This window comes from Aquila chrysaetos, chromosome 12, assembly GCF_900496995.4.
Source record: "Aquila chrysaetos chrysaetos chromosome 12, bAquChr1.4, whole genome shotgun sequence".
NCBI classification, from domain to species: domain Eukaryota; kingdom Metazoa; phylum Chordata; class Aves; order Accipitriformes; family Accipitridae; genus Aquila; species Aquila chrysaetos.
In genome coordinates, this window is record NC_044015.1 from 4,880,859 (window position 1) to 4,899,638 (window position 18,780).

The window sequence follows — 18,780 nt, forward strand, 5'->3', positions numbered from 1 at the left end:
GCCAGGCTGCCGCGCGGCGTCCGGCCCCACGCGGGCGCTCGTCCCCTGGGTGCCGACGGCCGATGCCGAGGGTGGGGGGTATCTGGCCCCCCCCCCCCGGCGGCCTGAGACCTGACGCTTTCATCACACCTGGCCGCAAACCTCACTCGCGGCCCCGCAGCTGGAAGAAGCCACCCCTCACGCGCCGCTGCCTCTTGTCGCCCCCCGGCCATCGCCCCGACACCTCCCGGGTCGGGGCTTTTCGGAGATGGGATATGGTGCGGGAGGCAGCGCGCGGAGAGCGTGCGGCGAGCGCGGTGTGAGCGTGCAAAGAGGCCAGGAGCGCGCAGGGAGCGAATAGCGGGCGCGGGGTGCGAGCAGCAAGCACGGAGGGAGCGTGCAGTAAGCACGCACTGAGCGCGCAGGGAGCGCGCAGACCCGCAGGGAGCGCGCAGACGTGCAATGAGCGTGCAGAGAGCGCGCAGCGAGCACGGAGAGCGTGTGCCAGGCGTGAAGCAAACATGCGGACGTCATACAAGGGCCACGCGGCAAGCACACGGCGGGCAGCGAGCACGCACCAGACACGCAGAGAGGATGCGGCGTGACCATGTGGAGAACATGCAGACGACATGCAGACGACACGCAGCCGCCACACGGACAGCACGCATCGCACACGCAGCGAGCACGTGGCCTGCAAGCACGGCTGCTCTGCCGGGGACCCCCGTGGGCTGGGCGAGCTCCCAGCCGGCCCTGGGTGTCCCCGCCGAGCCGAGCACCCTTGGGTGGCCTCCCCGGGGCTGTGGGTGCCGGCGCTGCCGCCCTGTCATTACCAGCTCGGTGACCTACATGGTGGCGTGCACAATTTTGGAGGCATGCGGCTCCTCCGCCCGTGCCGGAGACGCCCAACGGGTGCCAGCGGCCAGCACGCCCCACGGCACCGTCCCCATCCCATCCCCTGTCCCTTGTCCCCGTCCCCTGTCCCTCCTCTAACCCTGAGGGCCAAAACCCTGCAAATCCCCCCTGTCCTGCAGCACCACGTTTGCCCCCCCCCGAAACCTGGGCTAATTGGGGACCCCTCGTTAGCAGCACTAATAAAGAAAGGTCCAGAGTGCCCGGTTTTCCCCGGGTGCTCTGCTTGCGAGCGGGATGTGGGAGCAGCCATCAGGGCCTGGCAAAAGCAGGAATTTTGGCAGATTCGGAGGGGCCTGAGGGGATGGGGGTGTGGGGGGGTGGCGGTGGCAGCCGGGACCCCACCGCAGTGGCCCTACGCCAGGATGGCACCGGTGGCTTTTTGGGGGGGGGGGGGGGGGCTGCAAATCCCGCAGCGAAACGTCCCCAAACAACAGCGGGGAGGGAGGAGAAGCTGGTTGAGGGGGCAGAGCGTGATGGCGGGGCTGGGGGGGGGGGGGGGGGGGGCTGCATCGCCGGGAAGCGGGGAGGGGGACACACACACACACACACTGACGTGGGGCACCCCGGGGGAGGCAGCTGCGGCGAAACGGGGGGGCCCGCTGGGTGCGCAATGGCGGCAGCGGGGCGAGCAGCCAATGCGCGGCGCGGCTGGTGAAGTCATGCACCGCGGCGCGGCAGCCATTGGCCCCGGCACCGCCGCTCGGGCGCAACGAGCGCGTCTGTTCTCAGCTCGGGTTGGCGTCATGCGAGATGTGGGGCGGGGGGGGGGGGGGACACCCACACGGTGACGGCCTCCCACGGTGCCACCGAGCTCGGAGTGGGGGTCCTGCTTCTGAATGTCGTGTGTCCCCCCCCCCCCCCCGGCCACTGCTGCTGGCATCCAGCAGGGCCTCGGTGGCCTGCAGGGACGGAGGGACGTGACCCCGTGCTCTGCTTCCCCCCCCCCCCCCCCCCCCCACCTTGGCGCAGGCCCTGCTGTGGGGCTGAGCACTGCCCCACTCGTGGCATGTGTGGGCTGGGGGGGGGGGGGGGGTCAGGACCAGCCCCCACCCCCCTGCCCTGAGCCTTGGGGCTGCAGAAAATGAACACGGAGACGGAGTGTCCCTATCCCCGGGTGCGGGGGGGGGGGGGGGATGGACCCCAAGGGGTGTCCCTGTCCCTGGGTGCAGTGTAGGGTGCCCAGGGTTGTCCCTGTCCCCCTGCCCAGGTGTGAGGTGGGGGGGTAATTGGGGTGCCGGGGGGGGGGGGGGTGTCATCGTCCCTTGGTGCAGGGTGGGTTTGAGGGGTGTCCCTGTCCCTGGGTGCAGTGCGGGGGGGTGGCCGGGGGGGGTGTCCCTGTCCCTGACTGTAGCACAGGAGGGTGCCTGGGAGCGGGGGGGGGGGGGTGCAGGGAGCCCCCCGGGGGGGTGTCCCCGTCCCCCACTGCAACGCAGGACAGTGCCCTGGGGTGGGGGGGGTGTCCGGGTCCCGGGAGCAGCACGGGGGGGTGCCCGGGGGGGGGGGTGTGCTTGTGTCCCCAGTGGGTGCCTGGGGGGGGGTCCTTGTGTCCCCGGTGGGTGTCCGGGGGGTTGTGTGTCCCCCCGGTGCAGTACGGGGGGTGCCCGGGGAGGGTGTTTGTGTCCCCGGTGGGGGTGTGTATCCCCGGGGGGGTGTGTTTGTGTCCCCGCTGGGTGCCCGGGGGGGGGGGGGGTCCTTCTGTCCCCGGTGGGTGCCCGGGGAGGGTGTTTGTGTCCCCGGTGGGTGCCCGGGGGGGTGTCCGGGCCCCAGGAGCAGCACTGGGGGTGCCGGGGGAGGGCGCTTATGTCCCCGGTGGGTACCCGGGGGGGGGTGGTGTATCCCCGGGGGGGTGTGTGTCCCCGGGGGGGGTGTGTGTTCCCGGGGGGGGGGGGGGGGTGCTTGTGTCCCCGGGGGGGGGGGGAATGCTTGTGTCCCCGGTGCAGCACGGGGGGGTACGGGGGGGGGGGGGGGGATGTCCCCGTCCCGGAGGACGCAGCGACGGGGGGGGGGGGGGCGGGAGGGGGGGGGGTGCCCGGGGCGGCGGCGCACGGCGGGGGCGGTGCGGGGCGGTGCGGGGCGGGCCGGGGCCGTGGCTATAAAGCCGTCGGGGGCGGCGGCGGCGCGTCCCCTCCCGGCGGCGGCGCGGAGCGGAGCGGAGCGGGCGGCGGTGCGGGCTGCGGTACCACCAGCAGCGGCGGCTCTGCGGGGCCGCGCCGGTGAGAGGCGGAGGGTGGGTAGGGGGGGGGGGCTCCGTGCGGAGCCGCAGCTGTCTGACACCCCCCCCCCCCCCTCTCCCCGCAGGTCTCGGCCACCCCCCGGACTCCCCTCCGGCTCTGCCCGTCCCTCCGCCTCCCTCCCCTTCCCTCCCCCCCCCCCATCTCCGTTTGTTTGGGGTTTTTTTTTTGGTTTTTTGTTTTTTTGTTTTTTTTTTCCGTCCTCCCCCCTTCCTCATTTCTCCCAGCAACGCCGCCCCCCGCCCGCCCCCCCCCCGCAGCAAGATGGTGCAGAAGAAATCAGAGATCCCGGGTTTCCACCGCTCCTTTAAGGTAAGGGGCTGCTCCCCTCCCTGCGGCCGTGCCGGGGTGGGGGGGGGCGGAATCCGGGGCTGGGGTGCGGGCCCGCGGTGGCCGGATCCTGCGTTCTGCAGCGCTCTGCGCCGCATCCCCTGCCTGGAGCGGGGGGGGGGGGGGACGACAGGGATGAGCCGCCTCCTGTCCGCCCCCCCCCCCACCCCCCCCCCGCGAAGGAGGGAAGCGCCGCAGACGCTGCCACCCAAACCGGGCAGCGGGACCCCCCTGTCCCCCCACCCCGGGGGGTTGGGGTGCTGCCGGGGGTCGGGTCTGCAGACATGCCCCCCCCCCCCCCCCCCGCCCCGGATGGGTGCTGGGATGCTGCAGCAAGGCTTTGCTCGCTCTGCTGCAGCTCCCACGGGGGTCACCCGTGGGGTGGGGGGGTGGGCTTCACTCCCCCCCCCCCCCCAGCTGCACCCATTCTTCCTTAATCTGCAAGCAGGGTGCTGGACCACAGTGGGGGGGGGGGGAGCTGCTGGGGGGGCTGCAAAGGCTCCCCAGGCCCAGCCTGACACGGGACCTGTTGTGCAAACCTCTTGTGCTAGGGCCGGATCCTGGCAGCACAGCACCCACGGGCCCAGGGCTGCGGCTGCAACCCCGGGTTGGTCAGGGCACCGTCACGCCACATCCATCCCGGGTGCTGTCACGCTCGGGGTTGTGCGGGAGGGGGCCAAATCCTGCCGGGTCCCGTTCCCCTCAATGCTCCCTCTTGTCCCGGCGTGCGGCCGAGCAGCTTCGTGGGATCTTTGTTTAGTTTGGCTCCTGGAGCTCCGAGGGATGCTGGGAGCTCACCCGAAACCTGCCCGGCTTATTTTAGCTGACACCTAATCCTGCTTTTAAGGCTTTTGGCTGGGGTTTGGCTCCCTCCCCACCACCCCCACCCCCCCCCCCCCCACCCGGGTGGCTGGGGACCGGGACGCCGGGGAGGGGGGGGGACACCTCGGATGCGCTGATGGAATCGGTGCGCAGCGTCCGCCCCGCGCCTCCCATCCCCCAAACCTTTTGTGTGTCGGTGCTGCGGCAGCTGGCAGGGCCCGGTGCCCCCCCCCTGTGCCCCCCCCCACCTCCCCGGGAGGCCTCATCCTGCCCACGGTGCAGGGACTTGGGCCAGAGCTGCTCATCCTGGGGGGGGGGGGGGCGGCTGCCTTGATGTAGGGGCCTTGGGCCAGGGCTGGGAGGGGGGGCGGTTTGGCAGCTGAAGGGCAATGCTGCATTCTGGAAATTCAGCTTTTTCTTTTTTTTTTTTGTGGGGAGGAAGCTGGCAAAACGCTGGGCAGGAGAGTTTTGGCCCCAGAGATCTGGAGTGGTGCTTGGTGGGGGGGTGCTTCTGGCGTGACCCCCCCCCCCAGCACACCACGGTGGGGACCTCCCCGGCCCCCCCCCCCCCCCGAGAGCCACCCCGTCAGTAAACAGGCGCTTTCTGGCTGTTTCTGGCAGCGGTGGCCGGGGTTTGCTGTTCCTGCGACGCACTGGGGCTGGCAGCCGGCCCGGGCACCGGGGCACCGGGGCGGGTTTGGGAACGCCGCCGGGAGCTGCCACCTCCACCCAAACAGATTTCGTAACCCTGCAGAGGACGGGGCCCTTTCGCCTCCCCGGCCGAGTGCCCCCGGTGCTCCCCGTCCTGCGGTGGGGTGGCTCAGGGGAGCGGGGGGGGGTGGGGGGCAGAGGGTCCCCATGTCCCTTTTGGGGTGCTGGGACCAGTGCCACTGGGGTTTGGGGTGGGGGAGGCAGTGGTTCCCGTGCCCTTCGCCGATCCGGGGCGCAGGGAGGGTTTCGAGTGGGGCCTGATCCTGCCAGGTCGCAGGTGTCTCGCAGCCCGGCAGGCAGGACGTTGACCGGAGCGGGGCTGAGCGGGCTCTTGACCTTGCGGGAAGCCGGGAGGATGCGGAGTGGGGGCTCTGGAGCCCGTCCTGCCCTGTGGCTTTTCTTCCTCCCCCCCCCCTCACTGTAGTTCAGGTCTGGGTGGAGATCTGGGGTTGGGTTGGTGCGGGCGGCCCTGATCCCTCTCATCATCCCCCGCGTGCTGGCCTGGGGCTGCTGGCGTGGAGGCATGACCCTGCAGTGCCATCCCCATCAGGAGATGTGGTCAAAGCCTTCCTCCTCCTCCTCCTCCTCCTCTGGCTCTGCCTGGGGCTTGGCCGTATCCCTCCAGCAGCAGCACCGTGAGCCGGTGTCCTGCACCGGCGGGGCGGGTGAGCAGAGTGTATGCCAAGACCGGGAGCGTGCCGGGCTCTGTGGCCGTACCGGGCTTGGTGCAGGCGGTTGGTAGCGGCTGATCCGGCGGCTGCCATCTCATTCCTGTTCTTGGCCCCCGCAGGGACAAAACCCCTTTGACCTGGAGTTTGACCAGTCCAACCACCTGGAGCCCGTCTTCAACTTCGAGTGCCCGCCCCGTCCCGGTGAGCTGCGGGTGCTGTGGGTGTCCTCCCGTGGGACTGTGTCCCTGGGGGGGGGCTCCTCCCATCCCGGACCCTGGAATGTTGGCCCTCTATGTTTCCCCGAAGGCTTTGGGGGGCTGCAGCCAAGGGCGGCGATGCTGGGGGAGCATAGGGTGGACGGGGGTGACTCACGCCGGTGGCTTTGCTCTGCCACAGACATGCCTTCAAGTCAACCCATCGATATCCCTGACGCCAAGAAAAGGAACAAGAAGAAGAAGCGCTGCAGAGCCACCGACAGTTTCTCCGGCAGGTTCGAAGGTGAGCGGGGCTGCCCAGGGTCCCCCCCCCCCGGCCTGCGGCAGGGCCGGGGGCCTCCTGGCTTCTCCAGGCTCGGGGACAGCCCGGGGAGAAGGGACAGCAGTGGTGTCCCATGCCGCGGTGGTGCCGGCAGCTCAGGCGACCTCTCCCCTGCCAGATGTTTACCAGCTGCAGGAGGAGGTGCTGGGAGAAGGGGCCCATGCCAGAGTCCAGTCCTGCGTTAACCTCATCACCAACAAGGAGTACGCGGTGAAGGTAAAGCTCTGCCGCTCGGGGCTGCAGACCCGGCTCCCTCCCACCCCCTGCCTCAGTTTCCCTTTCTGCCCTCCCCATCTCGGGCTCTCCCGGCTCCTGTGACCATCCGGTGCTGGCACAGGACGACAGTTTCGTGGGCCGGAGGGGAAGGAGAGGGGCAGGAGCGTGGCCGGGCCGTGCCGGTGGCACACCATCCTCTGCCACCGCCCAGCTCCGGGACCTTGGTCAACCCCCTTAGCCACGCTCCTCTCCCTGTAAATTAGGGCAGACGGGAGATTAAATTAACGCTTGCGACGCGTCTGGGGACTCGGGGCAAGCAGGGGCATGTGGTGCCGGCAGGGTGGCCAGCTCCCGCTTGCCCGGAGGAGGTCTCCGTGCCCCTGTGAGCACGTGGGTGCTGGAGGGGTTTGGGGTGAGCCGGCTGCTTTTGGGGTTGGGGATGGTGGTCCCGTGGCACGAGGGGGCTGGGACGAGCCCTGTGTCAAAATGCAGCCAAATGCAAGGGGAACTTGGCTTCTCCCGTTGCCCCAGGGGGGCCTTTGGGTGCCCCAGTGGGGAAACTGAGGCAGCGGGGAGGGCTGCACGGCAGTCAGGTGCTCTGTGTCCCCTGAAGGGCTGGGGCCGGTGGGAGCACCCAGCTCTCCCCCCGCGAGGCTGTGGGCAGGGACCCCCTGCCCACCCCGTGGCACCCGCCGTGCCAGCGCCCGGTGGGGCGAAGGGCCCTTCTCCGCCACCGGGGCGGCTGCGCCGGAGTTCGGCAGCGTCACATGGACCTTTCCTTGGCAGTGACCCCGGGAAGGAGCGGCTTGGCACCGCCGCCGGGAACAGCCTGTTCTGCTGCCTTAACCCCTTCGGGCACCCCCTGCTTTGCTCCACCCGGCCCCCGGGGGGTCCCCAGTGCCGGCTGGGTGGGGTGCGGTGGTTGCCGGCCCCGGCTCCTCCCCGGCAGCGGTGCCTTTCCCTGAGTCTCCCCCATTTTTCGTTTCAGATCATCGAGAAACGCCTGGGACACATCCGCAGCAGGGTCTTCCGCGAGGTGGAGATGCTGTATCAGTGCCAGGGACACAGGTACCGTGGGGCAGCCACCGTCTGCCCCCCCCCATATGGGCATGGGGAGTAGGCTGAGACCGGGCTGATGCTCGAGACACCAATGGGCCGCAGCCAGGCCACCCTCGCACGCTGCGCTCCCTCCCCGTGGCCTCGCCGGCCGGCGCAAAAGCATCTCAAGGCGACGTTAAGCGGTTTGCCATGACAACGGGGGCCGCAGTGGCCAAGTTGGAGCGATGCCGAGGGGCGAGCTGAGCCACTGCCGCGGCGTTTGCCGTCCCGCCGCGGAAAGCTGCTGAGCGGGGCTGTTTCTGGAGAGGGGCGAGCGAGCCAGGAGGGTCTGCGAGCAATTAGGGAGCGGAGCTGGGCGCCGAAAGTCCCTCTCCCCCCTGGAATGTGGCCAGGGGGCCCCGGCCGTGTGGTTTCAATCACTGGAAACCCAATTTTCCTGTCTCGCATCCCCCTCCCCACGCAGGTTCCCGTGTGCTGGTTGGGGGTGCGGGGCTGTGGGGAGGGGGGACCCCAAAAGGTTGGGGTTTTTTTTTGAGGTGGGGGGATGCGGAGCTGATGCTGCTGTCCCTGCAGGAATGTCCTGGAGCTGATCGAGTTCTTTGAGGAGGAGGAGAGGTTTTACCTGGTGTTTGAGAAGATGAGAGGAGGTGAGTGCGGTGCCGGGGAGGGGGAAGCCGGGGTAGCAGGACCCCCCCCCAACCACCCCACAAACCCCCGCTCTGCTGTCACCCGGCTGCAGGCTCCATCCTGACCCACATCCATCGGAGACGTCACTTCAACGAGCTGGAGGCCAGCGTGGTGGTGCAGGATATCGCCAGCGCCCTGCACTTTTTGCACAATAAAGGTGAGCTGGGATGCCGTGCCCTCCCCTGGGGGGGGGGGGGGGGGGGGTGATGCTGCCTCCCTGCATCCTTCTGCCCAGGGGTGGGGGGGACACACACACGACAGTGTCAGACCCCCGCCCCGGGCACGCAGGGTCAGGCTCAGCTGCATCACGAGGCTTTTTGCGGTGCAAAGCCTGTTCCTCCGGTTCGGCCGGGGCTCGGGGCCAGCAGCAATTTTTTGCCCTTTGCCACGACGCAGGCGGTGATTTGGGGTGGGGAGGGAGGGGTCCTTGTGCCACCCCCAGGCCTTTCACCACGATGGACTTGTTGGGGGGGGGGGGGTGGGTGGAATTTTTGCCCTCATCATCTCTTCTCCCCCCACCAGGAATCGCACACAGGGATTTAAAACCAGAAAATATTCTGTGTGAGAGCCCGGACCAGGTGAGGGGGGAGCAGCCGGGGTGGTGGGCGCCGGGGGGTGCTGCCCGGGGTGGCGGGGGGGGGGCAGATCCCCATGGGGGATGCTGCTGCCGTAGCACATGGGGTGGTATGAAGTGGGACACGAACCAGGCGTTAACAAGCAGCTGGGGCGCAAAATTAAGGCTGGGGTCCCCTGGGGGGGCTGCCTGGGGGGGTCACCGACCACTTCTTTCCCCACCCCAGGTCTCCCCGGTGAAAATCTGTGACTTTGACCTGGGAAGCGGCATCAAACTCAACGGCGATTGCTCCCCCATTTCCACCCCGGAGCTGCTCACCCCGGTAAGCATGTGAGCCCCAGGGCTGGGGGGGGGAAACTGTCCCTGGGGGGGGGGCCCCCCTGGAGCTGCCCCATAGGGCTTTGGGTGGGGGGACACGGGACACTGCGTGCGGACACCCCCCTGCTCGTCACTCCGTTCGCTGATGCTGCGTGTGTGTCCCCCCCCCCACCCCGCGGCAGCAGGCGAGATGTGGTTACATAACGTGGGGGGGGGGACGGGGACGGGGGGGGGGGACGACGGGGGGGTTGGCACACAGCCCGGGCTGCCGTGAGCCTTAGCAACAGCCAACCCTGGTGGAGGCGGCTGCCGGGGGGAGGCTGGCGCTCACGGGGAGAAGTGGGTCAGGCGAGGGGCTGGGGGGGCCGGGGGGGGGGCCGCTGTGATTCCCTTGGTTGTGGGTAAGAGGGGGCTGGCCCCACCCCCCCCCCCCCCCCAAGCTGCGGGATGCCGCTTGCGTGCGATGCAGACCCCGTAGGGTGGACACCCCGAAAGCTTCCAGGGTGAACCCCGTGGTGCTCGGAGCTGTCCCACCCTTTAGGGGGGGTGCTAAGCCTGCTTCCCCCCCCCCCCCCCCCCGAAAGCCCTGCTTCTCTTATCGGCAGCAGCAGCCCCCCCCATGCAGGGTGTTGCCCTGCACCCCAGTGTTTTTGGGGTGCTCACGTGCCGGGGAGGGCAGAGCCTGACCGATGCGGGGTGCAACAACAACAGAGGTGGGGGCCAAAACACCCCGGCCCCCTCGTTCCTCCACATTTACCCTTCTCCCGGGGCAGGGGCTGAATTTCTGACGTGTCCCAAGTTTCCCCGTTCTCAGCAATGGGAGCGGAGTGGGGGGGGGGCGGCCGCCCTGTTCCCTGCAGGGTTACAGCCCTGCCTGCAGGGTGGTTGGCGTTGGGGTTTTTTTAGGGTTGTTTTGTTTTTTTGGTTGGTTTTTTTTTTTTTTTTTTTTTTTTCCCTGCGGTGGCATCAGCTGCTGGGGCTGGTGAGGCCTCTCATTAGGAGGAGGCCTCTCGTTACGGGGTGATTATCTGCTGGCTGCAGCTTTTTTTCTGCTGTGGTCACGAGGCCCGTGTGGGTTGCGGGTCACGTGCGCTGGAAAGCCCCAGAGCCCCGGCAGCCATCGAGGACCAGCCGCCGGCTCTCGCTTCTCCTCGCGATCAGCGTTAACTCCTCTGGCACCGTATCCCACGTCTGCTCCGGTGCCTCCGCCAGCTCCGGCGGCCCTGCCTGCGTCAGGCAGGGGAACAGGCAAAGCAGGCTCGTCCCCGCCGCCTGCCCGCCGTGTTTTGCGGCCGCTCCCAGGCGATGGGACGGACGCTGCCCCGTTGAGCTGGTTGGGTGGCGGCGGTGCTGTGGGGTGTGGGTCCGGTGCTGCCCCGTGGGGGTACCTGGGAGGGGGTTACACCCCTTTAGGCTGCCTTTTTTTTTTTTTTTTTTTTTAATGGGGCGGCAACCCCTAGAGAGGCAGGTTTGCGGCATCCCCAGCGTGGCAGGGTATGGTGGGAAAGCCGGCAGGGGTGATCTGTCCTGCCAGGAGCAAACCCGGGAAGCAGCAGTGTCTGCACCCTCATTTCAGGGGGTGCAGCCCCATAGCTCTGGCAGGAACCCCCCCCCCCCCTCCTCCAGTCCAACCGGCCAGCATGGCTCTGCCCCATCGGTCCCCCATCCTTTTGGGGACCCCGTGCCGGGGCTCACCCCCGCCTCTCCCCACAGTGCGGTTCCGCTGAATACATGGCCCCGGAGGTGGTGGAAGCCTTTAACGAGGAGGCATCCATCTACGACAAGCGCTGCGACCTGTGGAGCTTGGGTGTCATCCTGTACATCATGCTGAGCGGGTACCCCCCCTTCGTGGGTCACTGCGGCTCCGACTGCGGCTGGGACCGGGGCGAGGCGTGCCACACTTGCCAGGTACGCGGGGGACCCCGGCGTTGCCGAAACCTGCCGCCGGTTTGGCAGCACCGCTCCTGGCTCACCCCCTTTTATTTCTTCCCACCCCAGAACATGCTCTTCGAGAGCATCCAGGAGGGGAAGTACGAGTTTCCCGACAAGGACTGGGCGCACATCTCCTTCGGAGCCAAAGATCTCATTTCCAAGCTGCTGGTGAGAGACGCCAAGAAGCGGCTCAGCGCGGCCCAGGTCCTGGAGCACCCCTGGGTGCAGGGGGTGAGTGTTGCTGTCCCCCCCCCCCCGTCCCCCCCAACCCCTGATCCCAAAAGTCGGGGTGGGGGAAACCCGGGTCTGACTGGCTGCGTTTCATTGCAGTGCGCCCCGGATAACACCCTGCCGACCCCCATCATCCTGCAGAGGTGAGCGCGGGTGGCCCTGGGATGGCGGGGTGCGGGGGGGGGGGGCATATCCAAGCCCCCCAAATCCTGGCTTCTCTCCCCAGCGGGCTGCTCTCCGCTTTTGCTGCTTTTTGGGGACTCCGCCACAGCTCTCGCTGTTTGGGCAGCGGACGCAGCATGTGATTTGGGTTCGAGCCACGTTTTTGGTGCATGACCGGTCCGGCGTGGCATGCACGCGGGGGGGGGGACACTGATATTTGACCCCAACCTCCCTCCAGCTTCCCCGCATCCCACCCTGAGCCTTTGCCTCCCCCGCAGGAACAGCAGTGCCAAAGAGCTCACCTCCTTTGCCGCCGAGGCCATCGCCGTCAACCGCCAGCTGACACGGCGCGACGAGGACGAGGAGGAGGAGGCGGAGGAGGAAGCACGACCCATCATCATCAAAGCTACCTCACGGGCCATGCAGCTCTCCCCCCCCTCCGAGTCCAAGCTGGCCAAGCGGCGGCAGAAGAGCAGCCTGGCCAAGGCGGTGGCCCCCGGGCAGCACCTGGTGGCCCCGCTGGTCCTGGTGGCCGACCAAGCCTGAGCTGTGCCCCTCGGACCTGCTGTACCCCATGTCCTCCTCCTCTTTCTTTCTTTCTTCCCCCCTCCAACCCCTCCACCCCCCAAAAACCCCACTGTTTCTGGCTAGTGACAAGATCAGGACTCGTCCCTGTGGCTGGTTTCCAAGGTTTTGCTGATCTTGTAGGTCTGGGGGTGGGAGGGTTTGTTTAAGATCTTTTTTTTTTTTTTTTTTTTTTTTTTAAGGTATTAAATCAAGCGTGAGGTTGCTTCACCCAGGGCACACTCAAGGACATCTGACAGACACACGGACTTTTGTTTCCCGACTCTTGGTTTCTCCTCTGACATGTTTTTCCTCCCTCCCCGACACCAAAGGACTCTTTGTATCCGCGGCTGCTTTGACGATTTCAGCTCATTTCATACTGTGAACAAAAGACCCTCGGTCGCGTTTTCAACAACGGGAGTTGCGTTTTAACCTCGTCCCTCCCCTCGGAGCTGCAGGTCTTTCTCCGATGTTGGGGTAGATCCCACAAAAACCCCCTCCCGGGGGTCCGGGAGGCACCTCCCTGGTGCGGGGAGCCCCTCCGTCCCGTGCTCGGGGGCATCCCCGGCTGTGCTTTGGGGGGGACGCGGTGGGCATTGTGCAGGGAACCGCTCGGGCTGGGGAGAGATGGTGCCAGCAAGGGAGCCGTGCCCCATCCCACCGAGCCGCCCTCTTTCCTCCGCAGCCTGCTTCCAGAATAAGCTATTCACCCCTGTTTTTCTTTTCTTTTTTTTTCTTTCTTTTCTTTTTTTTTTTTTTTTTTTTTTTTTAATTATTGTTGGTTTTAAACTGCTAGCTGTGCTTCTCTACAGGGCATGGAGAAATGTCTTCCTTTCCTCCCGCGTTCTGGCTGGTGGCTCCCCGGGGGTAAGGTCAGAGCCGGGGGGGGACGCACAGGCATCTGGGGCCACGTTCTTGTGCCGGTCGGGTGTTGCACCCATTTTCGGAGGGGCTGCTCGCCAGTGGTTGTGCCCTCGTGGAGGTGCAAGCGGGGATGAGGTCTCCAGGACAGCTGGAGCAACAACAAAATACCCCTCTGGGAATAGCAGGGTGCTCTCTGGAAGGCAAAGGACCCCCCCCCGCCCCAACCTTAAAGAGCGTTGGGACCCGCTGCAGGGCGGTGCGACCTGGCGTGGCTTCGGGCTGGTCCCGAGGCTGCTGTGGCAGGAGGGTCTGGGGGTGCGCAGGGCGCCCAGTGCCCCGGGGATGCCGGTGGGTGAGCGACCGGGCTGGTGGCGGCACCCGAGGGCCACGGCGCTGGGGAGAAGCCTGGGGAGGGCTCGGGATGTGGGGCTGGAGGGTTTGGGGTCAGGACAGCAGCGCCTGGGCAGCGCGGGGTCTGACGGGCGGCTGGGGAGAGCTGGGCGTGTGTGTTCACGCGTGTGCGTCCACGTTCGTGCGTGTTCATGCACCTGCATGCGTGGTGTTGCCCTTTCCTCGGAGCTTGCTTTGGGGAAGGGAGGGAATGCACGCGGGGGAAGGACTTGGGATGCTGAATCGGGATGAGGCCCTTGGCTGGTTTTTTGCCGCGCAGGGCTGGATCCGTCCAGGCGAGCGAGCGGTGCCCGTGCTTGGAGTTGAGCTGGTCTCCAGCTCCTCCAAACACCCCCCGCACCGAGCCAGAGCAGCAAACCTGCTCCCCACCGCGGGCATGGCCGCGGGTCGTGCCACCGAGCTGCACCCGCTGCCTTGCCCACGTCCCGCGGGGAGGGAGGGTGCCTCCTTCATTAGCAATCTTTCCCTTCCAATTCGATGCTTTGAGCTTTATATTTTGAAAAAGCAGCCTTGGCCCATGGTGTGCACAGGTGAAGGCTTTGGGAGCTTGCTTTGAACTGGGGAAGAGAATTCCCTGGGTCTTCAGCTGAAGACAGTCACTGTCTCCGAAAAAAAAAAAAAGTTCTCCTTTTTATTTTAAGACTGCTGACAGCAATACTATGCAATATATGTTGTTTTTTGTTTCAGGGAGGTGTGTGTGAGTTATCTTGGGAGATGATGATCTCGGGTGTTGATGGAGTTTGGGGCAGGGACCGTCTTTTCTCACCCTTCCAGGCTCTTCTGCCGAGTGGCATCAGTGGGTTGGGGAGGGGGGCTCCGTGCCCCCCTGCCTAAAAAAAAAAAAAAACAAACCCTGCCTTGCACTTGCAATCTGCCCTCTCCCCCGGGTGCTCTTGGTCCCTCTGTGCGGGGTGGGGAGGAGCGAGGCGGTGGCGAGGGGAGACCCCCCCCCCCATGCAGGCACTGGGACACCCTGGAGAGGCCTCCTTTAAAGGAAAAAAAAAAAAAAATCCATCTTGATTGTACATTGTTACTTTTTATAGCTTATTTTGTTTTATCAGTTGTAGATAATTCCTTGTTGTCTTATATTAAGAAATACTTGAATGATGTACAGTACGCGATGCCTTGAGCTGGTATTGTGAAAGCTATTGTTAATGCTGCACGCCGCAGCCTTTTTTAAAAAAACAAACAAAAAATAATCGTGGGAAGGGGATGGCAGGGGGATGTCTCTGAAAAAAAATTTTTTTTTTTTTTGTCCCCCATGCTTTTGTTGGCAAACATCGAGTTTCCCCCTCTGCCCACATGTAAGACCTATCTCATATATATATATATATATATATATGTATGTATGTATGTATATATATATATAGATATACACACATACTCTTCTGAAGGCTGGCGCGTGGCCTGGGTGACCCGTGCTGCGCAGGGAGCTCGTCCCTGTGGGCACTTTTCTGATATGTGGGTATCCTCGGCCGGGGATGCCTGCAGCTGGCAGATGCTGTGGGTGTTTGCATCGAGGGGATGGACGTGTCGGGGAGCATCTGACCTCTTTGCCGGTTGCTTGGCCCAGGCTTGGCTTTGTGTTTCGGCTCGGGGGTTTGGTTTTATCGTGGACCCGGCGTTCCTGACATAGCACTCGGTGGGGGAATCCCGTGCCGCCGGGATGGTAAGCTCCCAGCAGCTCTGGGGTGCGGCGTGCGTGGCAGGGTCTGTGCGTTATAGAGGATCCTTAAATGCCTCTAGAGCTGAGGGATCGACTCTAAAACACCTCTCGACCTGACTCGCAGCGGTGTTGGGGACCCGTGGGTGCCTCAGCAGTGCAGGACTTGGCACTGCACCAGGCCGGCTGGGGAGATGCTCGTGCCGGGGCCGGACATCCCCTCCCCGCTGCCAGTGCCTCTCCCGAGGTGGTTTCCAGACAGATGCTCCCCGACCCACGGTCCAGCACCAGCTAACCCCTCTTGCCAACGCCCTTCTTCCTCCTCCTCTTCCTCTTTCAAAGCCTTTCCCCCCCATAGAGCATCTGTCTTGGAAACCAACTTCAAAAAGATTTTTTTTTTTTAAATTTTTTTTTTTTTTTTAAGCTGGAAATTTTAAGTGTTTTGGCTTCCTCTCCTTCCCCCCTGCCCTTCCTTCAGCCAACTAACTCGACTTAGAACTGGTTAGAAACGTTTACTGTGAAGCTAACTTTTTTTATCAAAACAGGAGAAACTTTCTCCACTTTACAATTGATGAAGACTGCCAAAGCTGGTTCGACAAGAGTCATGTTAACGCACTGTTGGTTTGTACAATGGCAGCCTCCACTCGGGGGCTGGCTGGAAAATAAAAATGAAAAAAAAAAAAAAAAAAAAAAGGAAAAAAAACCCCACAAAAACAAGCACTTTACTGTATGTACCAGGTGAACTGATACAGCTGAATTGAAGTTTTCCTTTATAACAATTGTTGATGCCAGAATTTTGTATTCTGTTTTGTAAGAATTTAATAAAAATGCATTGAGACCTATGTGGTCAGCATGTGGCTGCGGGCAGGCTGGGCAGCACGGGGCTGTCGGTGGCTGCTGAGGGGATTGGGCAGGCGTGGGGTGGGGGGAGCGAGCCCCCCGCACTCCAGTCAAGGGCTCTTCCCACCGTTGTCCTTCCCAGTCCACTGCTGGTCCCAAGGGGGCTGGGAGCACGGCCAGGCAGGGCTGGAGCTGCAGGGTGCTGGGTTGGGATGCCAGGAATACGGGCTGGCAGCGGCTCAGGCCCTGACTCACTTTTCCCAACGGAGGGGTGTGATCCGCCGAATCCCCAAACGGGTTGGAGGGTCACGGTGCAGCACTGTGCTCTCTGCCAGCTGCCCTACTACCCCCTCTCGGAGACAGCCCTGGCCCATTTTCCGTTCCCCTTACCTGTCAGGTTGTGGAGGGGGAAACAGAGGCAAGAGGAAAGTGTGTGGTGGGATGCTGGGGATATGGGCAGTGGCAGGGACTGGAGGCTGGTGATCAGGATCGGGGAGGAGGGCTGCAAGGAGTGCTTTCTTCCAAGGGCAGGGAAGACCTTGCTGAATTTTTTTTTTTTTTTTTAATGCATTTTAATTTTTAAGGTATTTTCCGGCCTGGTATAAGTAAGTTTTCCAGTCCTGCTGCTGTGCTGGGAGATGGAGCTGTGAGCCCTCTGGATGCCATTGCCATGGCTGGTGGGAACTGCTGTCCTGGCAGACCCCCATACGTAGCACCCTTGGTTTCGAGGATGGGGCTGCAAGCTCTGCTGCAGATCAGGAGCTGCTGCTCCTGGCTCTGAGTGGAGAAAGCCCCACAATAACTCACCGATGAGAAGTCCGTCTTTGCTGCTTGATAAATGGTGTAGCTGCTTTCTGCGGGATCTGGACACGGCAGCCCCAGGAGTCTCCCCTCGCAGGCTGCTCTGGGATGGCCTGTGGTGGGACCAGAGCTGAGGTCTTCTGGATGCAGAGGATGAGAAGGAGCGAGTCTCATCCCACTGCGCTGTTCCTGCCTCTGTTGAACAAAGCTATTGCTGCCTCCTGTGCCTGGGGGCACCACATTGCAACCCTGGACATTTTATGAGCATCCAGCTCTCAGCAATCCTTTCCTCCCCTGCTTGTGTATCCTGCTCCCCTTCCCCTCTTGCATGTTGTCACATCTGTCCTTGGGTGCTCACCTATCTGTTCCAGAAACCCTTCCTCTCCTGCTGCTCTTTGCTCATGGCCCATCCTGCAGATGATCTACCTTCCATGACGCTGGGTGGATGCCAGGCAGGTGGCATGTCAGAGCGAGCTTTGTTGCTGGGGCTGGTTTAGGTTTTAATCTCTGTAAAATTTCTACACATGGTCCCTCTTCCCCCCCCCCCCCCCCCCCCCCCCCCCCATCCCTGGCTTCACCACCCCCAGATAGCACCCAGTAGTTGGAAACCATCTCAGAGCACGTGCAGAGAAGGGCAACCCCGAAAATAAACCGATGCTGGGTTAAAATAACCTGCGCTGTTCTGGTGCTTGAGCATCAGCCCAAAATAGGCTCTCCCGCTGGGATAAGGGTGCTATAAATAAGTCTGTGTTGATTTGCATTGGAGAAAAGCCCCGCAGCAGGAGCAGCGGCGATGCCACCCACGCTGGCCCGGTGGCACCGTGAGAGTGAAGGGGCCACTGCAGAGCTGCCTGGGTGATGTCGCAGGTCACTCAGGCTTCAGGTGACGTGGCGGCTTGTGTCAGTTCTTCTGTTCTCAGGATTTAATTGAGCCATCAGGTCATGATCGGATGTGAGCGGCCGTGGTGCTTGGATGGCCAGTGTGGTCGTGCCTGGTTTCGGCACAAGGCACCGAGGAGGGTGGGCAAGCAGGCAGCTGAATTGTCTTCAGTATTTTGGGTCTAAGCCTGGCTGTATTGGTGACAGGAGATGATCTGGACGATTAGCCAATGTTTTGATTCACTAACTGCTCAAAAAAAACCCCTGAACTGAGGAACATGCATTCCCTCAGCCCCAGACTGGTCTCTAAATAGTTAGTGAGCCCCAAAACCACACCGAGCATGCAGAGAGGAAAGTGTGAAGGGCTTTTTTGGATCAAAAAAGGTTTCATTTCCTCTTTGTGCTTTTAAAATGTTTTATGGGTTGGCCAGAGAAGGAAAGAACTACTGTGCATTTTGCAGTGAATCACCACGCCTGTCCAGGTAACCAAAACAAAGCAATTTGGGTTCTTTTTTTTTTTGGTAGAATGTGCCATTTTGGTGTAATTTTGTGGCTGGCGTGTAGGTGTGCAGGTTCTCCCTCTGTAGCCATTTCGGGGAGCGATGTGCACCCTGGCAGACCCCAGCGCGTGGGTCTGTCCCTGCCTGCGGTCAGTTGTCACACCTGAACGCCCTGCGGCAGGCTGTGTCCCTCTGCACCAGGACAAGCCTTGGTGGCACGAGCATAGCACGGCACGGCTGTCACCTCTGCCGGCTGGAAAAGGCCTTGGTTGGTCTTGTGTTTGTGGGCTTCGATGGTGAAGTGTGGCTTTTGGAGAGCCACGGGATGCGGGTTCGGCTTTCCCACAGGATTTCAGTTCTGGGTGGAATTGCACGGGCCTTGGGAGCTGTGGTCGGTCAGCGGGAGCGGAGCGGTCAGGTTTTCCCAAAGCCCAGGAGAGCATCTCCAGCTGCGCCCCTCGGAGACTGCACTGCTGCCCATGGCTGGAGTGGGTCATGGGCCTCATCATGCACCTCACCTGGTTGAAGGTTTAAATAAAGGCTTGTTGCTGAAGCATAGGATTTGGCAAGTTCCACTTTAGTTCCCCTCTGGCTAACACCCAAGACGTGCCTCTCTTTGCCACACAGTCCTCCTCGGAGCTGCGGTTCGTCTTAATGTAACTCGTTTGAGATGAGCTGCTCAGCCAGGTAAGAGCTACCTCTGCATTCCTAGCTTTTGCTTGGCATACATATTCCAAATGTATTTTTTTTTGGTCTTTACAAGGCAAAGAAAGGTCAGGTGTCCTCTGCCATTGAACTCTGAGCACTCCAGTCCCACTGGTTTCATTCCAGCTGCTTGTAGCTTGCCCTTGTGCAACCGAGACCCTTTATTTCCAGACCTATATTT

General features: G+C 63.3%; 1 protein-coding gene across 2 annotated transcripts; it reads left to right on the forward strand.

Moving 5' to 3' along the window:
- The first annotated feature begins 3,253 nt into the window (after positions 1 to 3,253).
- On the forward strand, positions 3,254 to 15,716 carry MKNK2 (MAPK interacting serine/threonine kinase 2). Of its 2 annotated transcripts, none has more exons than XM_030031696.1 (13): positions 3,254 to 3,434; positions 5,776 to 5,857; positions 6,053 to 6,154; positions 6,312 to 6,409; positions 7,398 to 7,477; positions 8,042 to 8,115; positions 8,208 to 8,312; positions 8,678 to 8,733; positions 8,956 to 9,051; positions 10,761 to 10,955; positions 11,046 to 11,210; positions 11,310 to 11,353; positions 12,140 to 15,716. In XM_030031696.1, exons 1-13 carry the CDS (start codon positions 3,387 to 3,389, stop codon positions 12,144 to 12,146), a joined length of 1,152 nt encoding a protein of 383 aa, XP_029887556.1. In that variant the 5' UTR covers positions 3,254 to 3,386; the 3' UTR covers positions 12,147 to 15,716. The 2 variants fall into 2 exon arrangements, with proteins under 2 accessions (XP_029887556.1, XP_029887555.1); XM_030031695.2 differs by having other exon boundaries at positions 3,255 to 3,434; positions 11,651 to 15,716.
- The last annotated feature ends 3,064 nt before the right edge of the window (positions 15,717 to 18,780 follow it).

Excerpts from the sequence above, each read along its gene's own strand:
- MKNK2 (XM_030031695.2), top strand. The coding sequence starts at position 3,387 with ATGGTGCAGAAGAAATCAGAGATCCCGGGTTTCCACCGCTCCTTTAAG. Across the intron at positions 5,858-6,052 it reads CGAGTGCCCGCCCCGTCCCG|ACATGCCTTCAAGTCAACCC; the intron begins GTGAGCTGCGGG and ends GCTCTGCCACAG. Across the intron at positions 8,734-8,955 it reads TGTGTGAGAGCCCGGACCAG|GTCTCCCCGGTGAAAATCTG; the intron begins GTGAGGGGGGAG and ends TCCCCACCCCAG.